Raw genomic sequence first — 14,137 nt, forward strand, 5'->3', positions numbered from 1 at the left:
ACAATAATTTTTGATCGTGGTAAGGTTTTTATAGACCTACCATCTGAACCGGCAGAGTGTAGGGTAAAAATTTTATTTTCGGATAAAACTTCCCAATAAATTTTGTGTCTATCTGAACCTAAACAGGGTGGGCCAAAATAAACAGTCCACCTCGATATTTGGCAGTAGTTATCAGATTTCAATTAAATGACGAAACAGGTCGATTTTTGTTCTAAGGGGACACATTTTTACAATACATACATCTGTCATTTGTCAACCCCCTCGCTTCCACTTCCCCAACCCCTTATTTTTTAATAGGGAATGTACCATGTGCGTCACATCATTAAACAGACATTTAGATGGAGTATTCAGACTAGTGTTGCCCAAATGCAAGACCAAGACGAGACTTAGAGAGTCTTGGTCTTGCAGCAATATACCTGGTCTTGGTATTGCACTCCCGGTCTTGGTCTTGGTCTTGCAGCAAGAGTCTTGCAAGTCTCGCAGTTACCCACTAGCATATTGATATTTATTAAACGTTACTTTAGATCTTAGAACAACGTAACAGTAAAGGTACATTTTCAGCATGACTTAACATACAGGGTGAGGCAGATAACCTTCCTCTTAGAAATATCTCGAGAACTAAAGACAACAGAATCATGAAAATTGGAATAAAGGGGTTTTGAAGAGTGATCTATTTAATTAAAATATTTTTATATATTTTCTACTTTAAGTTATACCGGAAGTTGCTTATAACTTCGTTTTTTAAAATGGGACACCCTGTATATTTTACATTTCTGAATTCTCTTCCATGTCTTTTTTCTAAAAGTATGAGGTTTTGTAATGTTATATAGGGTGCCTAGTTTAAAAGATAATTACGTTTTCTTATTAATTTCGTAGCAACTTTCACACCCTGTAGAATTGTAGTTATTTGACATCAAAAATTTTATTTATGTTCAAATGATTTTTAATATAGTTCTACTATTGTTAAAAAGTATTAGTAGGTATTATATATCTAAATGTTGCATTTGATATACAGGGTTGGTCGAAATTCGGAATGAGTATTTTCTGAGTTTTCTTTAATGGAACACCCTGTATTTTAGTATTGTAATGAAATGATATTTTATGGTACTATTTTATTTCTTAAGCATTCCCTATACCTAACTGCTTTAATTCATGCATCAATTATTCCGATATTAACATATGGAGCACAATTTGATGCATGCATTATTCCGATATTAACATATGGGGCACAAACATGGACAATCACAAAAAAGAATATGAACATACTCAGAGTCGCTCAACACGCGATGGAAAGAGCAAGGCTCGGCATATCACTTAAGGACAGGAAAACAAACACACGGATAAGACAGAAAACCAAAGTCACTGATGTGGTACAAAAATCATTAAAATTGAAATGGGAATACGTTGGACATGTAGGGGAGCGTTCAAGTATTACGTAACGCAATTTTTGAAGATTTTTGACCCCCCTCCCCCCAGGTAACGCACCGTAACGTTTTTATGTACCCCCCTCCCCCCACCTAAACGTTACGTAACACCCAAGTCACCATTTGAACCTAAATGGAAAACTAGGTTGCGAAAAGTACCGGAATTATTATTATTTTTTTTCGCATTTGAGGTAATAATAAAAACTTACAATCATCATCCAGCCTCAAAAGTCCACTGCTGAACATAGGCCTCCTCCCCTCATTTCCAACCACGTCTATCCTGCGCCGCTCCAACCGCAATCGTAATTTCATGTCCCATGACATGAAATATGTCCAAAACTTAGAATAATAATCTTTTATTACTAATTTTACATTTACATTTTTCCTGCTTGGCCCCATCCTTACATACATTTTTGGCTTCATCCTTTATTGTTCTTCTCATGCATTTTTCTATTTGATCTTCTTTAATAAAAACTTAAAATAAAATAACATATTTATTATTTCAATATTTTATTTTGCTTAGTAAAAATTTTTGTATAACAAATAATATACGATGTTGCCAGTAGTTTCTAAAAAATAGTGAAAAAATGTGTAAAACTTTTTGTTCTTCAACGCCCTATCTCGTGAAAACGCATGCCGTTACAAAAATTTTATACTAAGCAAACCCCAATTATTTTTCAGTTTTTCACCTATCTTAGAGATCGTGTTACCTTTTTCTGAAACACTCTGTATATGTAAGAAGGCACTTATGGAATAAAATTATTTCTGTCCAAGTTTTAATCAATTTTAAAAAACGCTGAGACCCGTAGATTTTAATATATAAAAATGTGTGCTCTTTAAACATAAATTTAAATGTACAGGGTAATTTATGCAAGACTACCGTAGTCCATAAGCTTTATTTTTTAACACCCTGTATATTTTTATATGTTTAAAAGCTGCTTAACAATCTGAATTTATGGTCTTTATGAATAATACAGGGTGATCATTTAAAATTATAATGTATGGAAACCACTTATGGAATAAAATTGTTTTTGTCATGTGTCATTATTTTAGAAAATTATAAAAACGCTAGGATACGTCAACTTTTAAATTCAACTATGGACTATTTAAACATAAATTTGAATATACAGGTTGATTCACTCAAGTCTAGCATAGTCCATTATCTTTAATTTTAATTAAACACCCTGTATATTTTTGTTTTTAGAAGCTGCTTAAAAACCTCATCTCAAAAATGTGTATTATGTAGGGTCTATTATGAATAATGCAAGGTGAAATTTTGAAATTCACTTGAAATTTTTGAAATTTTGAAATCAGACTTTAAATAAGGGTACTATTTTTTAAATATCTATCAATTTTCTAAACTAAGCATCAATATAGTGGGTTTTGTACTTAATGCTTTTTATTTAAAGACATTTTTAAATAATTTGAAAATTTGCGTATTTAAAACATTAATGAATACCTACTGCAGAAAACGATTTCAGAAAACATACAAGATTTATGAACCTGTAGTTCCCTTCTGCGACCTCTTAAATAACATCTGTATCTTTTAATCTTTTGTTGTGGAGACAGGTCCATCTAATTATTGGAAACAAATGTTACTGTGCTTCATCTGTGTTACAAATTTTAAGATTTTTTCACTTGAAAACGTACTATTATGTATTGTCCTCTTGTCGGAACATGAACGGAGCGTGAGAGTGCAACATAAAACAATTCAGGGGTCTATGTAAATAAAACATAAATGAAATTCCGTAGTTTTTTTCATTTAAGTTAAAAAAGAATCCACAAGGAAAAAGTTTTCCTGTAGTTGGCTGTATACCATGTAATACAAAAAATAGTAAATCCTTTATAAAAGGTATATATTTACCTTAAAATATATACCTTTTATAAAGGATTTACTAATTTTTTAAAAAATAATGTTACGTAACGCGCTGTTCGAACCCCCCTCCCCCCATGTAACGCGCCGTAACGTTTTACAAAACCCCCCCTCCCCCCAATTTGCGTTACGTAATACTTGAACGCTCCCTAGCTAGAAGCGATCTAAACAAATGGCACAGAAAAATTCTAACCTGGAGACCATACCAACACAAAAGACCCAGAGGCAGACCTCCTATGAGATGGACAGATGATCTGAAACGAACTGCTGGGAAAAAATGGCTACAAGTAGCATGCAACAAAAAACAATGGAAAGGAAGACTTGAAGGGGCTTATGTTCAGATGTGGACGTGAATGGCTAGACGAAGAAGAAGAAGGAAGAACTGCTTTAATTTGTGCTTAATTGTTAATCGCGCCAACAATGTTAACTACGTAAGAATTTTGATAGCTTAACCATTATTGGTAATTTTTAGGATCAGTCTAGATTAATATGTATCTATATCCGAAAAATTATTTGCGATTGAATATGTTCACGACCAACCTAATAAAATTTAACTTATTTTTTGTTTCAATTAATATTTGGCTTGAATCACCAATAACTCACAAACTAAAGCAGTTAGGTATAGGGAATGCTTAAGAAATAAAACATATAATTTCATTACAATAATAAAATACGGGGTGTTCAAGTTAAGAAAACTCAGAAAATACTCATTCCGAGTTTCGACCAAACCTTTATTCTAAAATTAACAATTTAGCTATACTAACAATTTTTAACAATAGTAGACTATTTTAAAAATGATTTGAACGTAAATAGAGTTTTGATGTCAAACTACTACAATTCTACAGGGTGTGAATATTGCTACGAAATTAAGAAAAAAAATGTAATCCTCTTTTAAACTACCCTATATAACATTACAAAACCTTATATTTTAACAACGAAGACATCGAGGAGAATTTAAAAATGTAAAAACATACAGGTTGCCCCATTCAAAAAAACGAAGTTATAAGCAACATCCAATATAATCGGAAGTAGGAAATAGATGAAATTACTTTCATTCAATAGATCACTCCTTAAAACCCCGTCGTCCCCTTTTTGATGATTCTGTTGCCTTTAGTTTTCTAGATATTTCTAATAGGACATTTATCTGCCTCACCCTGTAGACATAGTAAAAACCAGCCAAATTAATAAATGTTTAAACAACTCACATCGGGTGAGGTTTTAACCCACGATCTAAACCATAGGTTCTCAAACTTATTTTGTCTGCCGCCCACATCGAAAATTAATTATTTTCTAGCGCCCCCCATTTTTTTTACTTTACTACATCTTAAGAATCACAATCGCAGTCATTATTTTAATAATTAAATTATGCGTGTCATGTGAAAATAAGACTTTCTGATGAGAGTAATTTAAAACACCATTTTGTAATATTAGAAAAACTTTTATTCATGTTATTAAAACAAACATTTCAATTTGAATTTTAAAACTAATCTAATGTGAAGGATGAATCTGATGATTTTTACAAGTTTGTTAATATCAGGCTCGAATTTACTCAAAAACAGCCGTAAGTCACCAGTCACCGCGTTTGGTAATCTGCAACCGATTTCTCTTTTTAGTTAGCAACGTTGTCACAGCACTAAATCCACGTTCACACAAATACGATGATGGGAATGCTATCAAAAATAGTTGAACGATGGACCACAATCCAGGGTACAATTGCGGGATTAGCCTTTGTAGCCAAAATTCTTGGTATCCATTTTTGAATTTTATTTTTATTTCCTCGTTCGTTGTCAGTTCTATGAGTTCTTCTTCCAGCTGGAGTGATCCTGCTGTGTTGACATTTGAAAAAGGATCCAACACCCAGTCCGGTATTTCCAAGTTTAAAATGTCCTGGAATCGTTCTGTGAAATTCCTGTGGAGGTTCTCCAAATGTTGGCAGTAAACAAGCAAGTCGTCGTTGTTGAAGGATACTGCTGACAAATTAGGGAAATTGTGAAACTCACGTCTGCCGATATTATTCTTGTATAAGAGCAGTTTAGCTACAAAAGCAGCAATGACATTTTTTGTTTTAATCAAATTCGAGTCGTCACCTTGAAGTTGGAGATTGACATCATTAAATAATTTATATAGGTCTGTCAAGTATGCAATATCATTCTTTGAAGTGATGAGGTTTTCGTGCAATTCTTTGTATTTGTTTTCCAAGAACTCTATCACAGACTCAAACAGATTGTAAAATCGAGTCAGACAGTTACCTCTTGATAACCAACGTACTTCTGTGTGAAATAGCAATCGGTTGAAATCTTCATCATTAGCAACACAAAGCTGATTAAATAATCGGTCATTAAAAGAGCTGTTTCGGATTTTATTGACTGCTATGATGATATATTGCAGTGATTGAGAGAGACGCTCACTCAAATTTCTCGCAACCAAATGTTGTCTATGAACGACGCAATGTACAGCGAGCACATCTGGAATTTTATTTTTTAAGTACGCTATGAAGCCTTTGTGACGTCCTGTCATAGCCGGAGCGCCATCCGTAGCAGCTGATATAATATTCTTCAGTGGAATTTCTTTCTCATCACAAAATTTTTCCAGTGTATTAAATATGGTCTCTCCTTTTTTATCGGTCTCTAAATCTCTGGCAAATAATAGTTCTTGACATATTTTATCATTTTTAATAAACCTCACGTATGACAGCAACAATGCTTCACCAGTTGGTAAAGTGGACTCATCTAACTGAATTGAGAATTTAGAAGTCTTCAGATGATTGCACAACGACTCTTCAATGTTTTCAGCCATCTCATCAATTCGTCTTTGCAAGGAACTATTGCTCAAAGGAATTTTTCGGATAATATCTGCCGCTGGTTTATGGAGCACAGTAGTTATTACTTCTTTTATTGCCGGTAAAATTAAATCCTCTCCAAGAGTGTGAGGTTTACCTGTTCGAGCAATTGGCAAGGAGATATTGTAGGAAGCTCGGAGTCCGTCCTCGTCTTGCTTAGAAGCAGCTGAAAAAAGTTTTGACACAGTTGGCTGAGCTGCGTGCTTCTTTTCCAAGTCTTGAAAATAAGTCACATTTTTGTCTTTTTTATCTGAATGCATTTTATTCAAATGATCTTGCAACCTTGAGGGTTTCATCGCTTCCCCGTTTGACACCACTCACAGTATTCTTACTGAGCAAATTAGGCACTGTACGTACAGCACTTTATCTCGTCACTAAATTCACTTGTTTTCGTAATAACGCGATGCTCCTTGACGTCTGAGACGTTCGGTCCCTAGTAGAGCATATTGTCGAATGACATGACTGGATGGCGTGCGCTTTTATATGAGGCAGCGGGCGGGCCTCGCCTCGGCCTCGGCAGCGGGCGGGGAATCGATAAAAAGCGGTATTATAACCAGTAGGTAGGTTTTCCTCTCAGAGAGCTAGAGTATTATTACATTTTCTAGAAAAAGCAGTTTTGATATTTTTGAGTATTCTTTAAAGATAATTTTTGTAATAGAATTGTGTTGTTTTTTTTTATATTTTAATAAACTGATTAATTATTGTGGTAAAAAATTAAATTAACCATTGCCCCTGTAAACCGCTTCAACGCCCCCCAATCTTCTCTGTGCCCTTTACCGCCCCCCTAGAGGCCTCCAGCGCACACAAGGGGGCGTTATCGCCCACTTTGAGAACCACTGATCTAAACTATCCCTGCCTATACTCCCACTAACTGAGTTATCTACCATATCCCACGGGAGTCAATCTGTTTCTTTAAACATTTGCATTTAATAACCTTATATTACATAAATATGTGCTAAAACATGGTTAAAACACAAAAAATCAAATAAATGACATAAACTTGACTGTATTAAAGAACATTCTCTGTCTAAAAGGAATTTTGTTTGACCCATTGATACAAAATTGCACACTCTGCAGAAAGTTTACAAATACGATATTTTTAGAATCCTACTAACAACTGATAAGGAAAACACTTGAGTGTGTGTCGTATTATATTTTTTATCATCTTTAGGCGACGTATCTTTAAAAAGTTTGAATAGGATATTACTGTCGGCGTCACAATACAGATTATTTTATGAAAGGACAGCTATTTTCAAATCTAGACAATTAACATACAATTAATTTCAGAGCGAAGGCGTCCGTCGCTGTCGTCTGCTAGGAAAAACTGCATTAAAAAATATTTTATTTTTACATTTTAATAATTTATTATGACCTCTGAGTACGTGTCAAATAAATATGTCAAGTGTTCTTTTAATGAATATTTTGATTCGCTATGTATGTTGATAGTATTTTTCATAATCCGCACAAGTCCAATTTTCCAAATTTTTGTTACCTACGTATCTTATTGCGTCTCATAGTCTCTAAGCATATACCCGAACTACTATATTCCCTAAAATGACACTCAATCCTAACTGCAAGACGCAAGAGTCTCGCAGGCTTAGTCTTGTTCTTGCTCAGGTCTTGGTCTTGGTCTTGCTAAAATAAAGCGGTTTTGGTCTTGGTCTTGGTCTTGCGAAAACGCAAGAACAAGACGAAGACTGCAAGATCAAGACCGATTTTGGGCAACACTAATTCAGACATAACGACCATCCAAGATTTTTTTTTCTATATTTTCACCGACTTTGCAAAAAACTGTTAAGTCATTTGAAGTACAACACCTCTTAAAAATGATATCTAACGCCTATGGTTTGTTAAGATGTCAATTTTTCTGTTACATCAAAAGGAGCTATGACGTGACAGGAGAAATTACATGTTAGCAAACCATAGATGTTAGGTACGTAACTTTTTTAATAGGTTGTACTTCAAATAAATTGGCAGTTTTTTGCAAAGACGGTGCAAATATCGAAAAAAAAAAATCGTGAATTATCGTTATATCTGAGTACCCCATCTCAATGCCTCCAGAGGTTGGGGAAGTGAAAGGGAGAGGCTTGACAAATAACAGATGTATGTATCGTAAAAATGTGTCCCCCTTAGAAGATAAATCGACCTGTTTCGGCATTTTCTTAAAATCTATTAAATACTGCCAAATATCGAGGTGTACTGTTTTCTTTGGCTTACCTCGTATAATTAAAGCAATTGAAATAATTTTAGTTTTGAACGTTTTGCAACGTGAATAATACGGAGTCCGCAAAGAGGAAGTTTTTAAGTTAGAAAGAAAAAGGCGATGTGGTTCATTATGCAAAGACCCATAATATGTTAAGTGTTAGACAGCCAATAAAAAAAATTGGAATCGGAAAAGATCAAGCCAGTGAAATTTTGAAACATGATAAGCGGACATATAGAAGCGAAAAAATTTTTTTGATAACCGAGTGTACCTACTGCATTAGACCTGATTTATTTTCGATCGGGTTTGTAAAGTCTGGTCTAAAATATTCCTGTTTCTAGCAATATTATTCAAGAAAAGCATTAGAGGTTGCAAGGGAACTAGTAAGTGCTGATTAAAAAGCTTCTGGTGAATGGCTCGAGAAATTTTGTAAGCGACACCATATTTTCTTTCACCATATCTGTATGTGGCGAAGCAGCTTGCTGCTGTAGATTTATTTGGTTTCTGCTGGAAGGGAAAACCGCTCACTTTAATGAAAGTAGACTCTGCGCGAGATATTTTTAAAACAGATGAGATGGGATTATCTTTTAGAGTTATTTAGTTATGGGATTATATTTTAGAGTATTATTCAACAAAACTTATCCCTTTAAAGGAGAAAGGTGCAGTGGAGGTAACGCTTCCAAAGATAGAAATTACAATTATATTTTGCACCAATATGATACGTGATACGAGACAAAGAAAGGCCAGTAATAATCGGTAAAAGTAAAAAACCCTCGTTGGTTCAAGGGTTCACCCGTAGAACAATTACCTATCGAATGGTACAGCAACATGAATTCGGCATACTGGCTAAATAAATTTGGTACAAGAATACAGAGAGAAAATCGAATTTTTTTTTATTCCTAGACAATACGGCCTCTCATCCACAACTTGTGTTATGTAATGGTAAACTAATATTTCTTTTGATACACGTACAGTAGGAAAAATGAAAGAATACCCATGAACGAACATACAAAACACGTTGTATTTTCCTGTCACTGTGTCACACAAAAAATTGGCCAGCGCAAGTACATGTCATAATTATTGTTACATGTACTTGCACTGGACAATTTTCTTTGTGACACGGTGACAGGAAAATACAGCGTGTTTTATATGTTCGTTCATGGGTATTCTTTCATTTTTCTGACTGTATATACTTTCATACACTTAGTATTAAAAGACACTTTATGCGGAACGACTACTGACCGTTCAAGGGAGAGTTCACTACAACTATGTAGATTACCGAAGATAGACCTTTAACCAACTATATTAAACATAATGTAATATTGCCCGTTTAAGAAAATTACTTAATTTGTTTTACTGTTTTGTTGAAGTTCCTTATTTGTCCCGTATTTCTTCTTCTTCTTTTAATAGGACTATGTCCTGTTTCTTCTGGTAAAGTCTCTGTTGCGATCCGGAGCTTCAGCTCTCGTACCATCGTTTTTTGGGTCTTCCTATGGGTCGCTTTTTGTTGGTGTCTTCGCCGATCTCGCCATACGTTCAGGGTCCATCCGATCTACGTGGTCTCTCCACAAGCATCGTTTTCCATCTCACTACGTCTTGAACGCTCTTTCAGTGTGTCTTCGTTTCGTATTATACCTGAGTGTGATACTTCTTATGGATCTTAGGTTTTCATCTCTGTTGTTATTATTTGTTTGGTCTTTATTGTCTCGGCCCTTGTCTTAACTGCATATGTCAGTACGGATCTAACACATGTCACATGTCTTATAAATGCGGAATTTGCTTCCGTTGCTCATATATTTATTCCGCCAGATTATATCTCTCAGGAAACCAGATATTCTCGCTGCTTTCTTTACCTGCTGTTTTGTTTCCTGCCACTGGGGTGGTGATGCTGGGTGAATCGAGTAGCTCAGAAGTCACCATCACTGGTAAAGGAGGAGGGTTGAAGAGCAAGGCTAGCAACCTACCCTTCATAAAAAAACAACGCTCAAAGAACTGGAACAGTAGCCTCGGATACTGGATGGAATAACGATGTGCCGCATTTGTAGATAGTATATAATAGTTGTTTAAGTATATATTACTCATACTAATTAACTGATGTTTATATTTTAGACGATTTTTACCAGCTATACACTGTTTAACTGATATTCTTGATAAAGAATGTACCCAATATCCAAAAGTTAAAAAGTATAGTGAAGATCATCTTCGTGCGAATGAATATCCCTGTGAGCAGAAATATGAATAAAAAGTTTATTTTAAAATTCAATCTTTACCACTAAAGTTTTATTTATGAGGAGCAGACTAATAACAAGTTTTTATTGTATATTGCGTTATCAATAAATGTTAATGTTTACCAATTGATGTTAATAACTTTTTCTTAACTCTTGTATGGTTTAGAAGCCACCTACCTGCTTGTTTTGATCTGTCCCTCTACTTTTAGGGCGCTAGATGGCGCTTGGTATTTATTAAAAAATACCTAGAATGTCAAACAAGAAAAAATAATTGCAAATTTCTACTTTATACAAGGTATAAAAATAATGTGTAAATATAATGTTTCGGCATTTATGTTCCATCAGTCGAACTTTTCCGGACAGACGAATGCAGAGAATATTCCTTCCGTATATCGGTGGCCGGTGTACAACCATGCACTCATTCAAAGATTGGTACACTCTGGATTAACCAACCACTTAATAAAAATAAAACAATGATTTCTCCAAAATTTAGGGCCGAGAGAAAGAGACCCGTTAATTTTTCTTCAGAGTTCGAATTTACATCAGATAACAGACAAGGCTCTAGTATCATGTCTCAACAATGGGAAAATCTGTTATTTTAATATTATCAATGCTTCACGACAGTACCTCGAACCCGTTTATTAGAATACTGCTTATAGGAATATCTCGCTTTAAGGAATAGACATTTTAGATTCCACCAATGATCGACTATTATAATATCTCGGTTATGCTCCAAAGGCTATTCCAATAAGCGGGTACAACTGGTCGAATTGGTGGCCAGTAGAAACATATTGGGATCTCAAATTTATATCCCTTAAACCGGGATATTCCTATAATCGGTATTTCAATAAGCGAATTCGAATGTATTGATCAGAGTCGAAAGAATTATGTTTTATAACAACCCAAAGCAGGTGTAGGTGTAGATGCCTTGGACGAAAAATGTGCAACATATTACACGTCTCGAAGGACCCGTCGGTGGCCTATGGCAATGTTTTACCCATTTTACCGTATTTTAAATATGTCTGGTATAAACAGCCGTATAGTAGGTCAGTTTTTCCGAGAAAAATAAATATCCCGTTACAATTTTTTAAAAGAACTGGGCACTGCAGTGTACGCACCACATATATGATACGCCAGTCAATGGGAGCAAGAATATGATATTACCTCCGAATTCTATCCTACTGTATGGATTTTAATTAAATGTTGGGAATAGCCTCTACTTTTCTCCTAATTGAAAGTCTACCCTATAATTTTTTCTTAAAATACATTAGTGATCAATTTTTCTTGCAGCATATCTCTCTTAGTTTGAACGTAATCGACATTTAATATTGCTCATTTTAAAGATCTTTATAAGCACTACAAAAGGTATTGGTATCACTGTACACCTAAAATCGACCGTTTCTCTTTTATTTTAAGTTGGAATACACCGATTTGAGCATGCACCAAAAAAACAAACTCTTCTCACCTACCATATTATCCCTTTTTGTATTATAACTAGAAGATTTATGAAGGAACAGGTCTCTTTGTTCTTTTATAAGCTACAAAAATATTTTATATAATTTTTCGTTAAATGCATAGTTTTTAAGATATTCGCAAAAACCGTCCGAAAAGTGTCATTTTTCAAGGGAAATGGCCAATTTTCAACCATGTTTATATTTTTAGCGTAACTACAAATTCGGACCGACTGAAAGGAGCACGGAATTTTTCATTACTTATTTTGTGACTAATTCGGGGAATTCCTTTTTTCTTGAATGACATTCTGTAGCGACTGGCAACAACGTCTATACTGAATTATCCGTTTATGACTAACAATCAGCGAGAATGACTTCTATTACCTAAATCGGCAATTATTTTACTACCATATACGTCATTCAATGTGTGGAACAAAGAAAACACTTAATTGTTTGAATACGAATTGCAAGAAAAAATTGTTCAACTGTGCAGTCAGGTACAGCCAGATCAGCTGAATTCAATGATACTTGCATTGTATGATCGATTAGGTCTTTGTTCACAGGAAGAGGGTGGTTTGTTCGAACATTTAATTGGTTAGGTTAGTTTTTTTAATGCCTCCAATTTTAATTTAATGATTGAGAATAAATTTTTCAGTTGGTTGTGATCTTATATTTTTTTAAATCCTTTTACTTTTAATTTAATTATTTATATTTTTTTTATTTATTTAATGCCTCTACAGTTAACCCGGCACCTGCCACGTGGCTTTGCACAGCGTCAACTGCCACGTGGGGTGCTCACAGCACCCCTTAAAATTTTTCTCTGATCTACTTGTTTATAAACAAAATAATGTGTTGAGTTACACAAGTATATAAAAAACATGTTTTATTAACTTATTAGTTACTAATATATTATAAAAGTTAAAAAATATAATTAAAAAGGTGTTATTAGCAATCTAGCGAGTACCAACCCATAATAAACGAACTGAACTAAAATATCTAAAAAAAATAAGATTTATTGAGTATAGAGACTATATTAATAATTTAAATCAGTTATTACAATAAAAAAATGTAAATCTGACCTGTTTATCAAAAACACAAAAAAAATTTAAACCTTAAACTGGCAGATAATGACACTCCGATTCGGCTTAGGAGCTACAAGTTCAGAATGACACTAAATAACCACTTCAAACGCAAACAGATCTATGCTATATAATATTATAGAAAGATACTATGACGCACAGCACGGTTAACAAACTTGAAATACCAAGTATTTGATGAAAATATGTTATGGGGTGCTGGTAGCACCCCACGTGGCAGGTGCCGGGTTAATGGCCATTGGCATGGTAGGTACGGTGAACTTTTGCAGTAAGGTACTTAGTGTCATGTGTAGTGTGTGTGTTGAGTAAGTGTCTCGTTACTTTGCAAAGTCAACGTCATTGTCTTTGCAAAGAGAAGCTAATTGTATGCGAACGTCTGCGGTCCCTCCGGTGACTACCGATCCGACAAGGACAAAAACTATATTCATTTATTAAATTATAATAAACGAAAAATTTCCGACCCTGGTGAGATTCGAACTCACGACTATTCGGATCTTTCGAATGAGCCACAGAGGGGGTAATTATTTAGAGTTAATGTTATGTTAGTTGGTTATTTTCTTATAAAAAGAATAAATATTTATGTAAGCTAATCGTTTTTTTTTTATTGTTAAATCCAAACTGGCAGATACTCTGCCCAATATTTTAATAATTTTCCGAATATTTTTCACAGTTACTATAAGCAATACCAGCTGTGAGAGAAGTTTTTCAAAATTGATGTTGATTAAAAATTATTTAAGATCGACAATGAATACTCTAAGACTAACTAATTTGGCTATTTTGTCTATTGAGCAAGATGCAATAGACATTAACGGTGCAATAAAAGGCTTAAAACTTAAAAAAAGTAAACGTATAAATTCTAACAATAAAACACTGAAAACGTTTGTTTTCTATACTTCCACAAAATTTATTATAACTAAGTGACTACAGCTGTTTCGGCAGAGTGCCTTTCTCAAGTGATATAGTTTACCAAGTGTTTGCCTTTTTAAGTCTTCAACTGAAGAGGTTGAGGAGTGGGGAGCTGT

General features: G+C 34.3%; 1 protein-coding gene across 1 annotated transcript in view; it reads left to right on the plus strand.

The window, feature by feature from the left end:
* Nucleotides 1-10,697, plus strand: part of LOC114334641 (uncharacterized) — a 61,195-nt gene extending 50,498 nt beyond the window's left edge. The window contains exon 6 of the mRNA XM_028284730.2: nucleotides 10,449-10,697. Within this exon, the coding sequence (XP_028140531.1) occupies nucleotides 10,449-10,581 (133 nt within the window). The 3' untranslated portion in view covers nucleotides 10,582-10,697. The remainder of the gene's footprint in view (nucleotides 1-10,448) is intronic.
* Nucleotides 10,698-14,137: the final 3,440 nt, after the last annotated feature.

Source organism: Diabrotica virgifera, chromosome 2, assembly GCF_917563875.1.
Source record: "Diabrotica virgifera virgifera chromosome 2, PGI_DIABVI_V3a".
NCBI classification, from domain to species: Eukaryota; Metazoa; Arthropoda; class Insecta; order Coleoptera; family Chrysomelidae; genus Diabrotica; species Diabrotica virgifera.